The following is a 17,807-nucleotide window of genomic DNA, read 5'->3' on the forward strand; positions in this document are numbered from 1 at the left end:
CGAATCAAAAAATAACGTCATCTTGTGGCAAGAATTCCAATTTTCAAATGTTTCAAAATCTAATCAATAGATGGCATTATGATTTCCAAAAAAAAAACAAAAATTTCTGCTTTTTTTGAAAAAAAAGTGACAAATCAGAAGTTAAAAACGAACAAACAAACAAACAAACAAAAAAACTAGATCAAAGGCGGTCCGAAAATGAATGACACTAAACACCAGACTACGATATATATATACCTTTCCTAATGACATCGTATATAATGGAGGAGGCTGAACCCAAAATTCAAATGGGGATAACAACAAAATCAACCAAACACACACACACAGCAAATATATCTTTTGTCATCATTCATTGTCGCCAATGATGAAAAAATCACTGAATGGGATAGAGGGAAAAGCTTTATTTTTTTCTTGCCCTGCATATCATATTTTTACCGCCATCATCACCTCCTACACACACACAGACATCAGCATCATTGAAATGGCCAATACATCCGCATTCGAATAAGAGAGAGAGAAAAAAGCCGGGCATTGCGGTTGCTTCATCATCATCATCATTGGCATCAGTGAGACCATTTTAGCTTTTTAGTTTTTATCCATCAAACCATACATTCATATCATTTTTCGATCCCGCCTTTTTACTCTCTCTCTCTCTCTCTCCCTCTCCTCTCTATCTATGAGAATTACAAACGAGAAAAAAATCAAGTAATTTTTTTTGAATTTATTTTTCCGCCGTTTTTTTCCATTGATGATAATCATTTCACACAATGTTCAATACATTGATGATCGTAAAGAATTGAGAACCTCTATCATTTTCGGGGTGATTAAGTAAGAATTTTTTTTTGTGATGTGTTATTATTGATGAAAATCTGGAATTTTGGATCGATTAACATTTTCCGATTGAATAAATTAAAATTTTTTGTTTGTTTGTTTTGTTTGTTTATTTATGAGAATTTTTAACACATGTTTTTCGTTTTGTTTCTTAAATCATCACGTGTTTTTTTTTTTGGTTTTGGATAAAAAAGTTATTAATTTCTTTTCTAGTCAACATAAGAATTTCTGTCGTATGTTTTCATCATCAGCCTGGAGGTAAATTTGTATAAAAAAATTCAATTTTTTCCGGAAAAATTTGAAGATTTAAATCATCATCACCCAAAAGAAGGAAAAAAATTAATTAATTTTCAATCAACCGAATAACCGATGTTTTGATGCCAACAGATGTGATGATGATGAGGAAATGAACATATTTCTGGTCTACAGACGAAATAATATTGATATTTGTTTTTCAATTTGTAAAAATTCTTTCATTTTTTTTCTCGATTAAATCATGTCGACTTCATCATCATCATCATTACAGCAATTATCACCCGAATCATCATCATCATCAACAACAACAACAACAAATCAATCAAATAGATTGGTTCAATCACCATTGAATGATTCATTATTGATGAATCATCATCATCAACAACAACCACATCAATATGAACTTTTATTAGATCAAAATCATCAACAACAAAATTCTGATGATTATTATAATGATTTATCATATCAAACATCACCATATACAACGAATACAATGATAATGTCACCCGATTCATTTCATTCATATAATCATCAGCCGCATCATCATCTCAATCCAAATAGTCATCACCAACAACAACAACAACAACAACCAAAACAAAAACATTCAGATTCATCTGATCATCATTCAATATTGAATGAATGTTGCATAACAACAACAACAACAACAACAAATTCAATAAATAATGATACGGATAACCATACGGCAATGATTAACGCAGATAATATAAATCAATCATCATCTACTACTATCACCACTACTATTAATGATGATAATATTACTAATGATACATCATTATTATCAAAAGAAATAGTAAAACCACCATATTCATATATTGCATTAATTGCAATGGCCATACAGAATGCACCAAATAATAAAGTAACATTAAGTGGTATTTATCAATTTATAATGGATAAATTTATATTTTATCGTGAAAATAAACAAGGTTGGCAAAATAGTATTAGACATAATCTTTCATTGAATGAATGTTTTATAAAAGTTGCACGTGATGATAAAAAAACTGGTAAAGGTAGTTATTGGACATTACATCCAGAATCATTTAATATGTTTGAAAATGGTAGCTATTTAAGACGTCGTAGAAGATTTAAAAGAAAAAATGAAAAATTATTAGCTTCAAATCGTTTAAAATTGATTAAACGTACGAGAAAAACGAAAACGAAATTGGCAAAAGAAAATGATAAAAATCCAACATCTACACAGATCAATGAATCATTTGATTGTCCACCACAAAATTCAAAATCACTAGTTACGATCAAAGATTTACAACAACAACAATCCGACCAGAATGATTTGAATCCAAGAGATCAACAACAACAACATTTACAATATTATTCAATAACAACTACTGATATTGATGATGATAAAACAATTGAAAATTGTCAGCCAAACAATGATTCTAAATGTGAAATCAATGATTCTTCAACAACAGTAAAAAATTCAAATATTCAATGTTTGTTTAATCAAACAAAGTCGACAAATGATTCAAATCAACATTATCATCATCAACAAAATCAGCTGCCATCAGCTACAATCAAACATTATCCAACATTATCAAATCAACATTACTATGATGAATGTTCTGTTTCTACTGTTGCGAATTCTCATTACAATAATATTGATGCGGATAATGATGGATCAATAGATTATTATTCGATTTCTCATCCACATCAACAGCAACAATCCTCATCAAATGAATATTGCAAAACATCAATCAACAATGATTACTATAATCGACAACAACAACAACATTCAATTGATTCATCAACAATAAAATCTTGTCAGCATCATCATCATCCGCATCAGTTATCCTCAATCAATAGCAATACATTTCCATTAGAATATCCATTATCGATTGTTGTTCCAACCAATCAAATTGTTAATAATTTTAATTTAAATAAAACAAGAATAACAAATCAACAAATTGCTACTGATTTATCTTGTCGTATTAACAACAATAACAACAATCATACACAACAACAACAACAACAACATCAATATGATGACGGCTCAATGATTGTTACCATGAACGGATATTCTAATTGTCATCTCAATCATCATCCTAATCATCACCAAGATCAACAACAATCAATGGATACATATTATAATTCAGTTACATCATCATCCGGATCATTAATTCAATCATCATCATCATCATCAACAGCGACAACATTTATGGAATATTTCAACAGTAACAATCATCATCAATCACCGCCATCATCTTCATCATCATCATCGTCGTCGTCATCGTCATCCGCATCATCTTTGGATTTGTCAAAGACAGTCAACAATATCTATCATCATCATCATCAGTATGGTGATAATGACAATTATTCAACATCTATAATAGGAGAAAATTATCATCCAAATCCACATCTGCCACAGCAGCAACAACAAACATCAAATAGATATCATTTCAATATGATCATAGATCAAGAGAAAAAATTTACAATGAATTCAGTTGATATGATGATGATGACAAATTGGGAAACATCATTTTATCGATCACATCAACATCAGCAGCCACAACAACAGCAACAACAATTCATTGGGCAAGATAATAATCACGGAATGATAATCGATCCAAATGGATCGATTTTATCGAATACACCACCACAAACACCGGCAATAATAACAACAAAATTAGAAATACAAACAACCGATATAATCAATGATTATAATCAATAATTATCGATTTTTACAAATCAAAATTCAAACAAAAAAAAATCAAACCGAATTTTATTGATCTTTGATTCTAGGCAAAAAAAAACGATAAATTTGTACACGTGTTATTTATTTATTCTGCATATTATTTTTCTCATTCAAACATTTTTTTTCCTGGATTCATTTTCAATCCTTTCATTCATGTCTATCTATCTATGTGTGTGTGTGTTTATGTCTATCTCACAGAGCAATAATAACTATGTTTTTTTGAACGAAATTCATTTTCGTTTTCATTTTTTTTGTATATGAATAATTTCCTTGTCTTGTCTTGTCTTGTTGTTTTTTCTGGTAAACGATGATAATAATGACGATTATAAATAAATAAATAAATGAAAAAAATATCAACAACAACAACAACAAGCCAAATGACCTAGATTATTATACATCACATCGTTATGTTATCACAGTGTAAAAAAAATACGAAAAAACAAAACGATTATATGAATGATGATGATGGTGGCGGGTTATTTTTTCTTGTTTACATTCATAAATGCAAAGTTCAAAGGCCAATAGGTAAAAAATATTCGATGAAAAAGTTCATCGTCCAAAAAAAAAAAAACAAACGAAGAATCTGAATGAATGAACAAAATATAAGAGAAAACTGGTGAATGATGAAGAATTTTGGATGACCATTTTTTTGGTGTTTTTTTTTTGTTCAAATTTGCTCAGGTATATCAGCAATTAACCATCAACACTTGTAATATACTTGAAATCAACCAAACAACATGGCTAGTCATTCCTAAAATTAATGTATGGACAAGAAATTCTTATCCACACATTTCTAATCTTTCAATCAATCAATCAACCGATCACTCGAATTGAATCAATTTTGAATTTGGTTATTAAAAGTTTTACTTGATTTCATATAAATCAAAAGAAAAAAAAATTGAAACAAATGGGATCGGTTTTCGTTGTAATATTATCAAGTGGCATCATCATTGATTCTTTTCCAATGAAAAGAACAAAAAGTTATTGCCAAAAACAGATAAAATAATTGTCTTTATTTTTTATTGATTGATTTTTTTCGTTTGTTAGTTGATCAATTTTCAAGATCCACACACACACATATGACACCTTGATTGTTCAATGATCTTAAAGAGGCTTGAGATTGACACTAGATAGATTCACTGGAAACCAAAATTGTGTCAGTGAATCAAAGAAGAAGAAGTAGAAGAAGAAGCGAACAGAAATCCACTTGAATCATATGATCAAGCACCGATTCAGACATTTTTTTTCTATCACCGAAGAAAATATATCCTAATCATATTGATTTCTTTGCAATTCAAGCAAATTTGAAAGAATTCGAAAAATTTCAAAAAGAAAACTAAAATGGATGATGATGGTGGAAAAAAGCAAAATTAATTTTCATCATCATCAGCCACCGACAGGAAAAAAAATCCACGAATATGGATGGCAACAAAAAAAAGATCATCAAAATGGGAAAAAATATATATAAAACTTTTGGATGAAACCATTTCATTGAAATTATCCTCAGCAAAAAAAAAGCTTTAGGGCAATTATCTCACTATGGTCTCATTTTTTTTTCGTAGATCTGGTTGATTGGTCCAAAAAACCAAATTAAATACAGACCACCATCACCATCTACATCACACACACACACAAATAATGTCTGTTGGAAATCGAATCATTCCATACGAAAAAATGAAAATGAAATCAACTTAAGGGCATCCTCTCTTTTACACATGCTGTCACATATAAGCCTATATTTATTTCTGTTTGATATCAAAGATTCTGAATTGAAAATTGAATGAAAATAAAAAAATGATATTTTGAATGAAGTAAATTCATTCATTCACTATCGACGTCAACAGAAAAGAAAAATTCATATATTTTTTCTACTGAACAAAAAGAAGAAAAAATGCACCCATATCATTCAGGAATAGGAAATTCATATTTTCATTATTATTATCATCATCATCACACATGTGACACTTACACACACACACACACACACACACACACACACACACCAAATATATTCGAGTAGCGACGATATGGTTGGAAAAGAAAGAATTTTTCATTTCAATTTAAAATTAATGTTTGGTGGCTAAATATATGATTGATGTTGTTAGTGTTGAGTGTATGGAATCTCACCAGCTAACTTTTACATTCACTTTTACTTTCTCATTTTTTTCCAAATACAAAATCTCACTTCATTCACTTCAAGTAGAGTAGTTTTTCATTCTTGAAAATTTTATATTTTTTCATTTTTTTCTCTTTTTGTTGTTGTCGTAGTCGAGACCTATAACAAAGATGCTTAGAGAGAGAGAAAGAGAGAGAGAAACTTGAATTACTAAATGAATTACTAAGAGTAAAGTGATGTACTATTTGATTTTTTTGCGAAAACCCACACACACACACACAAATGAAGATGATAATGATAACTTCTAATTTTTCAACACTTTCACAATTTAATCATAATTGAAAATTTTTTCTATTTCCACATTGCATTATTGTTATCCTTGGCTTCAGTGCAATATTTCTCGTTGAAAATTTTTTGTTGTTGTTGTTGTCACTTAGATCCGATTAATGAATAACAAAAAACCTTATTTTTTTCTGAAATATAATCATCATATTTATGATTAAAATCTTTACAAGTATGAAGATTAATTTGTCGTTTATCATTCAAAAAAAAAAAAACAATTTTGATGATTGAAATTTTTTTCGTCATCATCGTCGTTGTTGTTATCCAAGCCGGGCCACCAAAGTTGTTTTGGGCGCAGAGAAAGTGATGAATAAGTCAAAAAAAAATAAAGGAAAATCCTTCTTGACAGCCGCGAATAGAACGCAAAAATCTTCGGGTGGTCGCTTTTCTGTTGAAAATTAAACTGGGAAAACAAAAATCTTAATTCTTTTTCCATTTGAAAAGTATTTAAATATATCTCATTATAAGTATGTGTGTGTGTGGTATTCTTAATTCTTACATCGTTAAAAACAAGCTATTTTAATGTTTTTCAATTGGAAAAAAAATTCCTGATATTCGAACGGAATCTTGAATTTTCAATAGGAAAATGAATTTTGAACATAAATTCTTTTGACAAATTTTTTTTTTTGATGATTATTGAACAAAATATCCCAAAGTTTCAAAGTTCATCATTTCAATAATGAACTTTTAACTTTTTGTTGTTGTTGTTTGTTCATTTTCAAATTATTATTGCCCAAAACATATAAATGATTCGGGCAAATCATCAAATCAAATGTTTGTTTGGTCTAGACATGATTTCTTGGTTACAATATTTTTTTCCTTTGATTTTTACAAACGAAAAGGCTATTCGATTCGATTTTTTTGGGTGAGAGGACTAATAATGATTATAACTCAATGTGAAAATACAGTGTGAAAGCCAGAAATATATTTTTTTCAGTAATGTTCAACAACAATCCATATGCAGAATTATTGAAAAAGGAAGCAATGAAGAATGAAAAAAAATGCCGAACACATTTAGCAAGCTAATTTACATGTCATGTTTTTTTGGTTGGTTGTTCGTATGGATGGTTAAGATCTGTTTTCTCAAATTCAGATTTTTCGGTTCGAGAGAATGACTGACTGTAAAAGGACAAGTGTCGGATACTGAAGTACAGAAAAATATTTGAATTTTTCCTTTCTCTTACATTCTCATTTGAGCAATAAATTACCAAAATTGTCTAATTTTATTCTTTTCCATCATCTTTGATGGTTATGGGATGCCATCAATAGCTTTTTTTTTCGCTGATGATGTTATTCATCAATCGAAACATCAATGGTTTTCGAATAGTATAATAAAATGCATTTTCTGTCATAAATAAAGAATCAAATGTCATCAGATGATGAAAATCAAATAGAATCGATTTGTCAAACACACCAAAAACAAAACAAAAATCACATTAATTATTTCATGAGGCCAAAAAAAGTCAAATCTCAAACAACAGGAGCAAACGACCAAGTAACAGCCAGAAAAAAAACCAGAAGGAGAAAAACGATAATATCATTTTAATTATGGTCATTTTGCAACGCAGCAACAGCCGAAAAAAAATTAGTAAACTAAAAATTGTCATCAATAGCATGATGAAAATCATTGATGATAATGATGGTGATTATCATCATTATCATCATAATGACCGTCTTTATTGGTTAGTGGAAATCTACACACACATGCATACCAGTAGTCAATTTTTACCAACCAAAGAAAAAAACATTAAAAATTTTTCGTCGGATCTTTGAAAAAAGAAATCATTGATTTCATCCGTTTTTCCTTATGTATTCTCATGTTATAATATCTCAAATTCCAAGTATTTCGAGCTTTTTTTCTTCTTCTTCTTCTTCTTCTTCAAAGTAAAAAAATATTGAAATGTCAATCGAAAAAAATGTCATTGGAAACGAAATACAGAGAAGAAATGAAGAAAATCAGCTTGACAGACTGCTTGTCGCCAAAACTTATGACACAGTCATTCATTTATACACACACATATGAGAATGACACTATAGTAGTATTTCTTATTGGTTTCTTATTTGAATCGAAATAAATTTTTCTTATTTCTCTATGACAGTTTCCTTCATTTTAATGTTTTTCAGTGTGGAATTTCATTTTTATTGAAAATTTCAGATTGACAGACATACATTCAATGAGAAAAAAATGTTTGTCAATCAAAAATTAAATTTGAATGGATCAAATTATTTAAGATTTTAATTGGAAATCATTTTGCTTCTTCGAAAAACGAATTGATTGACTTTATTGTTGCTGTATGCTTTATCATCGAATGGATCGATGCCAAGACCTCCCATATGGAAATATACAGGCAAACAAAAAAGTAAGAGAAAGAAATTTCTCATCTGCCACACGCAATATCTGGATGAAAAAAAAACGGATTAAAATTAAATTTATTACAATGAGAATGGAGAAAAATGCAAAGTTTTAAGAGAAAGAGAGAAAGAGAAAACTAAACTGAAATGATTTGATTTTTCATCAAGTATAGTTACCATATAGGCATTATCATCAAAATGATTTGCTCGCGAATCATTCAAAAAACGGAATAAAATTTTGTTTCAATTTTTTCATCAAAGTAATATCCACTTGACCAATTGAAATTATTTTTTTTCTCGAAAATTTCAAAAAGTGGAAAATTAGCGAGAAATGAATGAAAAGGTAGGGAATCGAGAAACCAAATCAAAGAGAGGGATCATAGATCTTGGTACTTGAAAATATTGAATTGCGTTTCAAAAATTACGTATTTTCGACTCGTGAGAGAGATTTACGTAAAAGCGAATGAAGAATGATTTAGTTTCTCCGATTAACAAAAAAAAAAAAAAAAAAATGAACAAAACACATTGAATAATTCAATTGCGAAAATTCCTAAAGTAAACATTTTTGTTTCAAATGATGATGAGGATCATAATCATCATTTCCTTTGACAATCTTTTTTCTCTTTTTTTTATTCAATTTGATTCATAATTTTCAATGAGGATTTATGAGCCTCAAATAGCCACTTAATAATTGATTGCTTCGTTTATGTGGATGATGATTGATTCAATATGGAACAATGCTTTTTTGGATGGCTTTATTCCTTCCAATTCACATAACCAACCAGTAGTAAGATTAATTGAATTGAAATGAAATTTGAATCGCATTTTTTTTGTCAATGACAAAAATGTTACCGATTTCAGAACACACACATACTAGCTGACGATTATTTCCACTGTAATCGATTGAAAATTGATTGCGTATTTGTGTGATCTGTGTGTGTTTCAGTGTGTGTGTACAATATGGATTTAGGATCACACACAAAGTGTGAAAAAAAAGTGAAACATATTTTGTCCATTTTTGTTGTTTCCAGCTTTTAGAAAGAAAAAAAAAATCTGATAAGACTTATGTCACACTATATAAGCCACTTGAAAAACAAAAAATATTATTATTATTTTAACGATTTGCAACAGCAAAAAGAAAGAGTGAATGAATGAATGGTCTTTGCTTAGGGGCCGGATCAATTTTTGTTGTTGTTTGTTGCCAATATTATTTTAACATACATTTTTGTATTGTTTGAAAATTAACAATGAACACAACCGATGACGACAAAACATACAAGTTATCAATACACAATCTTTCTCTCTCTATCTGGCTTTGGTTTTTCCATGCTGACCCATACTATTATTGAATATCAAAACGAAAAAAAACAGTGGTGATTTTATACCCGGTTTGTGTTTTTGGTTTAGATTTCAGTTTAGTTGTTTGATCATATAATCGATTCATGTGTATGTGTGTGTGGTTTTTCTGTCCATGTTTTGTTCCAAAATCTTGTCAAAAAAAAAAAAAAAAAAAAAAAACTTTCTACACATGTGATGAATTATGGATGATTCAATTCAATTCACACACACATTCATTTGCATAATAGAATTAGAACATCAATAGAAAGATTGAAAGTAAAAAAAATAAGAACTTATTTTATAGTTGCTCTTTTATAAGGAAGAATTTGATCAAATTGATGATATTCTGTGTTCTACGGTTAAAAATCACAAAAAAATTAAAATTCAAATCCGAATTGTCCAATAAACGAATAAAATTCATTCAATATTCAGGTCATGAGAACAGCATCAGCCAAAAGACATATGGAAACCAATGTGTTTTCCTTTGATTAATCTTTGGTTTCTATCAACTCAACTAGCACACAAATACACACCGAAGAAAGATAACATTCTTGTATTTTTTTTTAATAGAAAATTCAATTTAATTTAATCATCAATTTACTAATAATGAAAAAAATAATTAAAACATAACAAAGAGAGAGAGAGAGAGCGAGAGAGAGAATTTAAATGACAGGAAAAGAAAGATTTAAAGAAAAAAGCCAAAAGAAAGAAAGAGTGAAGGATAACAAACAAACATATAAATTTTGAGATCGAATTAATCATTTTTGATTTTTGTAATTTGTTTTTCGTATGAAAATTGATAAAAATTTTTGCTGTTTTTTTGCTCTAATTATAAATTGATTATAAAGAATTTAATTTAGAAAATTAAAAAATTGTTAAACATGGTGATAAAGTGTAAAATGGAGGGATTTTTGTTTTCATTTCTTTAAATTTTATAATAATAATAATAATAATTTATTAATAAAAATTGAGATAATTTAATCTTCGTTTGATTTTATCGTTAATGATAATTGTGGTGATGTTGATGTTGATGATGAAATAATTGATGCAATTGAATAATCTTTTAATGGTGATGTCGATGATGTATTAATGATAGCCATTGATTTAAAATTTTCCGAACCAGTAGTGTCATCTGGTGAACAACATGATGAATAATGATGACCAATTTCTTTGTTTCTTTGTTCAACACTAGATGGTGTTAGAGGTGATGATAATGGTGTATTATGAACATTATTATTATCGATGCAAACATCAACAGTTGTTGCCGATGATGTTGATAATGGTGATGCTGGTGATGAACGATCTTCCACATCATTTATCATAATGTTTAATGATTCTTTACCAAGACGATCTTGATTTTTTTTCGTATCAATACGAAGATCAATAGTGCCATCTTGTTGTTGTTGTTGTTGTTGATGTTGTTCAATTTCAAAATAATTTTCCAACAAATCATGATTATCCGGTGATGATCTAGTTGATGATGGTGGTGATGATGATGATGATGATGATGATAATGATGTACCACCACTACTTAATGATGCAATCGATAAATTTGGATGATGATGATGATGGTGATGATGATAAGAATCAAGAATTAAACCTGTAGCATTATTATTAGCAACAGTAGAATTATCATTAGTTGCTGTAGTCAATGGATTAGAATATAATGCTGTCATATATAATGATTGTAATGATGGTTGTTGTGATTGAGGATTATAATGTTGTTGTTGTTGTTGTTGTTGTCGTGATAAATCAACAAATGATTGTGATGATGAAATATGATTATTATTATTATTATGATGAAAATGTGAATTCTGTTGTTGTTCAGAATTGGCAAGAATTTTCATTGATTGAAAACAATCTTGTACCGATAAGTTAGTCAATAAACGACGATCTAATTGAAGAAAATTCAAATTATTTGATTTTCATTCCAAAATCAATAAACAATATTACATACCATATGGATTGATATTATTATTAGCCAGTTGTTGATTATCATGATTTAGACTAGAACGAATTTGAAAATTTTGATGATTTAAATGTTGTTGATGATTATGATTATTCATTGCCATACGTTTCCGTTCAACCATCTGTTGATGTTGTCTTTGTTGTTGTTGCTGATGTTTAATATTACGTCGTTTTCGGCGACGAAAATTACCATTTTCAAACATATTATTAAATTTTGGATCCAATGTCCAAAAATTTCCTTTACCTGGTTTATTTTTTTCTCGAATTACTTTTATAAAACAATCATTCAATGATAAATTATGACGAATACTATTTTGCCATCCTTGTTTATTATCATGATAATATGGAAAATTATCCATTATATATTTATAAATACCATTTAATGTTATTTTATGATCAGGTACTGATCTGATTGCCATTGTAATTAATGCAATATATGAATATGGTGGTTTTTGATTGATTGATGATGATTGATTTGATGTATTTGCCGTTGATGATGTTGATGATGATGTGGATGATGATGATGATGTAGGTGTGTGTGGTGATGATGATGATGATGATGAATGACCAATATCGTCATTATTATCAATATGATGATTATTGATTGATTGATAATTAATAACCGATTTTATTGCTGTTGGTGATTGTTGTTGTTGTTGTTGTTGATTATCAAGTTTATTGGTCAAATCAATTGCCGAACTAAATTTTCTTGTTGTTGTTGATTTATCAATATTATTGATCAATGATTTCAAATGATTATCATTTGCCTGTGATGGTGATTCTGTTACCGAATAATTTGATTGTTGTTGTTGATGATGATGTGGATTCCAAATTCCTGTTGCTGTAGTTGTTGTTGTCGGCGTCGATGTTGTTGTTGTTGTTGTTGTTTGTTGCAAAAGATTTGGATTATATAAATTGTTCAACAATTGTCCAACAAAAGCACGATTTATATCGAAATTTAAATCAATTTGATTGTTGTTGTTGGGATATTGTTGTTGTTGTTGTTGTTGTTGTTCGATATTAGCTTTTAATTGTCGACTAAATTCTTGTAAAATGGCCATATCAAAATTATTCTGTTGATTTTCACAATGAATTTCATCACCATCATCATCATGATTATTGTTCATTGAAAATGATGATGATAATAATTTACGTTGATTCTGCAGTTTAGATAATAATAATTCTAATGATAATGGTGATAAATTGTTAGCAATAAGATTGGCAGCATATAATGATGTATTTGTAGAATCTTGTTGTTGTAATGATGATGATGATGAAGGTAATAATGTTGTTGTAAGATTTGAAAACGAATTTGTCGGCATCATTATTGAATTATTAATCGATTGTTTTTCAATTGTTGACATTATACGATCAAAGATAGATAGATAGATAGATAAAGCGAGAAACACAAGTCAAAAAAAAAAGAAATTCAAAAAGAAAAAATCACATGTTGATTTTTGAAGAACAAATCAAATGATTTTGATTTTCATCTACGTCAATTGTTTAAATATCATTCAAAGATTTGTTTTGTTTTTTGTTTCCCAAAAAATGATGATACTGATGAGATTAGTTTGAAATAATAATAATAATAAAAAACTGGAGAAACAATAGCTAAATTATATATAGGTGAAACAAAACAATAATAAATATTATCCATTGGCGCCAGCCAATTTTTTTGTTTTTGGTTTGTTGATAATGATAATGATTTTTTTAACACAGAAAAAAATATAAATATTTTTTTTTTCAATGTTGATTCAATTGGATTATCATTCTTTTTTATTATTAATGGCAATTAATGTTGTTTGTTGTTGAAATTATTTCAACAAAAAAAAAAAAAAAAAAATCTGCACACTGATGTTATCAAATGATGATGATGATGACGATGATGATTGGTGATGTTTATAGGTAGCCAAAAAAGGATTTTTTTTTATCATTGATAAAGACAAAAAATCATATATTAATGGGTTATTTTCACAATAATAATCTTTTAAATGAAAATGATTTTATTATCAAAAAAATTTGTTATTATTATTATTTAGTTTTTCTATACATGACATCATTTATGATGATAATGATGATGATGATGATGAGATTGAGAGAAATCGAGAAAAACAGTGTTTAAAAAAAAATGTTTGTACTTGAAAAAAATGCTGGTACAAATTTTTCTGGTTGAGATGCTTTATTGATTTTGTCAGCTAATCAGTATTTGTAAATTTAAAAATCCTGTTTTATAATGATGAGGAATCTAATAGGTGATTCTTAGGTCCAAATAATCAAATTGAAATCCGTAATTGATGATTTTTATTGCATAAAAAATGAATGTTCCGGTTTTTTTTCAAAACAACAAAAACAATACCAAAAATATGTTTTTCTGTTCGTTGATTGATGTATTTTGAATAACATTGAATTTCATTCACCATTTCAAAGTTATCAATCGAAACGCAAAAACATGTAATCTATTTAAACGAAACAAAACAAAAGCAAAACAACAATGTTTTTCTTCGCCGAATGTTGAAACAAAACAACCGAATGAAACTGGGTGAAATAATGAATCAAATCGCTGGTTTTTATATAATAAAATTTTCAAGCATAGAAATTATTATGTTAAGAAAAATTTTACGAACAGCACACATGTGCAAAATTCATTTGTAAATGTGCAAACGACGACAACAAGGATAACAGACAGCCGAATTTATATGATGATGATAATCAAACAAAACAAAACAAACGAAAACATTGAATTGAAAAAGAGAGAAAATCAAACTACAACAAAATCCTGAAACAAGATAAAAGCAGAAGCGTTTTTGTTTGGTAATTTTCAAATAAAACGAAAATTCTGTATGATGTTTGTTTGTTTTATTTGACGATGATGATGTTTGATGATGTTTGATGATGATGATGATAATTTTCTCTATATATGATTGTCATTGATTTTTTATACTGTGTGTTTTTTTTCGTTGTTTTGTTGATGATGATGATTATCAAATGTTTATAAATGTGTTTCTGTGTATGTTCATAATAACAAATAAATGAATTGAATGAGGAATTGGTAATGTAAATGAAATTTGGGATAGAAAATAATCAAATTATATAGAGATAGAACAAGAGGAAGAAGAAATGATTATGGAAAAAAATAAATATATGCTGTATAAACAAATGCGGATGATGATTTTTTTCCCTTTGAATGAACCCAAAATTGATCATTGATTTTTTTTTTTTTTTGGCTTGGAAAGTTTTAACCAAAATTAAAAATGAATTTAAAATCTTGCAATTTTTCTCGGATTCCAAGTTCAAAACATTTTGAAATTTTTAAATGTTTTTTTTTTCAACCAAAAAACAAAAACAAAAACAATGTCTGTTTAAGGGATTTTTTTGTTTGTTTGTTTTTTCACGATAGAAAAAAAATTTGTTGATTAAATAATATTGCTAATGTCTGATGAACATACATAAACATCATGTACAAACAAATGATAATAATAATGTCGAAAAGAAAGGAAAAAAAGAGAAATTATTGTTTTTTTCTGGCAAATCGATGATGATTTGTAAATTTGATTAATCAATCAATTCCGATTGATTGATTGATTAATCGATTTATGATAATGTTGAGTCTGTGTGTGTGTGTGATGGTATGTTTATTAAATGATAATTAATAATTTACTTTATAAATAATCATTTGACGATTATGAAAAGAAAAGAAAAAAGGATTCAAAAATCGAATGAGAAAATTCATTATCAATAAACTACTAGACAAACTAGATTAAACTGGAAAAAATTTTTTACAAAAACAAAAACAAAAACAAACATTCTTTGTATTATCTTATGATAATAATATCACACCATTGATTTCATAATGACAAAACAACATAAAATAATCAATAATTGATTGATAATTATTTTTAAAAAACAAACGACGACGACGACAATGAAATAATATTAAAATAATCCTGGTAAAGAAAACAAGAGTTTACTATCATATATGATAATGTTATACATACCATACACGGGTTTAATCTGATTTCATTCAGCAAAAAAAAACAAACAAACCAGTTAAAACCAGATTCAATCGATTCAATTGATTGAATGGCAACTATCAACATCATCATCAACAACAACAACAGCAAATAAGAATTATAATTATAATTTACATTTACAGCTATCTTTTATTCAGAATTTTTGTTGTTGTTGTTGTTGTTGTTATTTCAATACGACAATCAAACAACAACAACAACAATCATTATAATGATGATTATTGTCAAATTCAATAAGATTATTATTATTATTTTTTCGTTTGTATTTTATATTCATCGAATAATAAAACAAACATAAACACAACATACACAGAGAGAGAGAGAAATAGACAAACAAACACGCAAACAGGAAAAATATTTGTATTTGTATTTGTTTATTTATTTATTTATTTTTTCTCTCTGTCAAGATATACAATAATAATAATCAAAATAAATATTTGAATGTAAAGAAGAATGGAGAAATATTATTATTATATCGGCTAAAACAAACATTGAAACATTCAATTTATTCAATCAAATGATGATGATGATGATTATGAGGATAATTTAATAATAATAATAACAGAAACGATAAAATGATAAAATGAAAATGAAAATGAAAAAACAAAACAAAAATGAAATTGATAATTGATTATGCAAAAACAACAACAACAACAACAACATTGATATTATCATTTGGTAAACATTTGAAATTGAAATTGAAAAAAAAAGAAAATTCCATTTTTTCCAGTTTTTTCTCATTTTTCAATGATTATTTTTCAATAATAATAACCCCAGTTACAATTTATATTACCGGAATAATGATGATGATGATAATTTTTTTTGGAAGATGGATAATAGAAAAACAAAACAAAACAAAACAGGAAAACATTGAAATGGATTGTTTTGTTTTGTTTTGTTTTGTATGTCAATATTCTATTTGGAAATGGAAAAAAGAGGATAATCCAAATATTTGTACAGAATATATTGATAATAAAGAATATGGTGTATATATTTTGTTCGAACAGGCTCATCTGCAGATGATGAAAACAAAAAATAGCAAAAGCAAAAGAAAACACAAAATAGGAATGTCATGATCAAATTTTGTTCATTTGTTGTTTTTTTCCTGATTAGAAACATGAATCGATACAACAAATAAACAATGGCAAAAACAAAAATAAACATTGTTCAATAGAGAGAAAAATACTATTGATATCGATTCCTATTGATTTTGATGATGATGATGATCATCATTATTGATATTATTATCATTATCCAAAATTGATAAGATAAATCTATATATATCGCAGAGAGATGAAATTCATTTATTTGTTATAAACAATGTTTGTTTGTTTTTGTTGTTTTTTGGTTCCTGTTTTTCATTATTGAATTTTTGTTTTTTTGATTGATTTCGTAATAACCTGACAAATCAAAAGAAAAAAAAACAAGCAAGAAAAATATTATTAAACAAACAAGGGAACCAAACCGAAACACCCATTTAAAATAGAAACACAAATCGATTGATTATTATTGAATAACAACAACAACAACATTGAATGATGTGAATGAAAGAAGAAGAAAGAAAGAAAAAACACTAAAACACCCATCGGGCAATTCAATGTTTATATTTATAAAATATATTAGAATCCAAAGCAGCAAAACAAAGACATTTGTTTTGGTTCTCATACAAAGAATGCAAACAAAACAAAAAGAAAGTAATTCATTGACATCAAAAGATTATTTCTTTTGGTTTTATCAATGTTTTTTTTGGTTCTGTTTTGGGAGAATATTTGAAAAAACAAACAAACAAACAAAGTTGACAATGGTGTAAGAAGAAAAAAACACCCGTTTGAATGTTTTTGTTTACATT

The 17,807-nt window shown here is 27.7% G+C and overlaps 2 protein-coding genes across 2 annotated transcripts; one reads left to right on the forward strand and one right to left on the reverse strand.

The window, feature by feature from the left end:
* Positions 1–1,116: 1,116 nt before the first annotated feature.
* Positions 1,117–4,128, forward strand: LOC113797442 (uncharacterized). The gene has a single exon (XM_075824696.1). The coding sequence runs from the start codon at positions 1,328–1,330 to the stop codon at positions 3,788–3,790; it is 2,463 nt and encodes an 820-aa protein (XP_075680811.1). The 5' UTR covers positions 1,117–1,327; the 3' UTR covers positions 3,791–4,128.
* A 6,456-nt stretch (positions 4,129–10,584) lies between these two features.
* On the reverse strand, positions 10,585–13,532 carry LOC113797392 (uncharacterized). Its single transcript, XM_027347757.2, has 2 exons — positions 11,920–13,532; positions 10,585–11,856 (listed from the first exon to the last, which is right to left on the reverse strand). The coding sequence occupies exons 1-2, from the start codon at positions 13,292–13,294 to the stop codon at positions 10,940–10,942; spliced, it is 2,292 nt and encodes a 763-aa protein (XP_027203558.2). The 5' UTR covers positions 13,295–13,532; the 3' UTR covers positions 10,585–10,939.
* Positions 13,533–17,807: the final 4,275 nt, after the last annotated feature.

The sequence above is a fragment of the Dermatophagoides pteronyssinus genome, unplaced genomic scaffold (genome assembly GCF_027571235.1).
Source record: "Dermatophagoides pteronyssinus isolate colony J.1.1.1.1 unplaced genomic scaffold, Derpt_VIB-CSIC_2022.12 sq0002, whole genome shotgun sequence".
Classification (NCBI taxonomy): Eukaryota; Metazoa; Arthropoda; class Arachnida; order Sarcoptiformes; family Pyroglyphidae; genus Dermatophagoides; species Dermatophagoides pteronyssinus.

Excerpts from the sequence above, each read along its gene's own strand:
- LOC113797442 (XM_075824696.1), top strand. The coding sequence starts at position 1,328 with ATGTCGACTTCATCATCATCATCATTACAGCAATTATCACCCGAATCA.
- LOC113797392 (XM_027347757.2), bottom strand. The coding sequence starts at position 13,294 with ATGTCAACAATTGAAAAACAATCGATTAATAATTCAATAATGATGCCG. Across the intron at positions 11,857-11,919 it reads TAATAATATCAATCCATATG|ATCGTCGTTTATTGACTAAC; the intron begins GTATGTAATATT and ends TTCTTCAATTAG.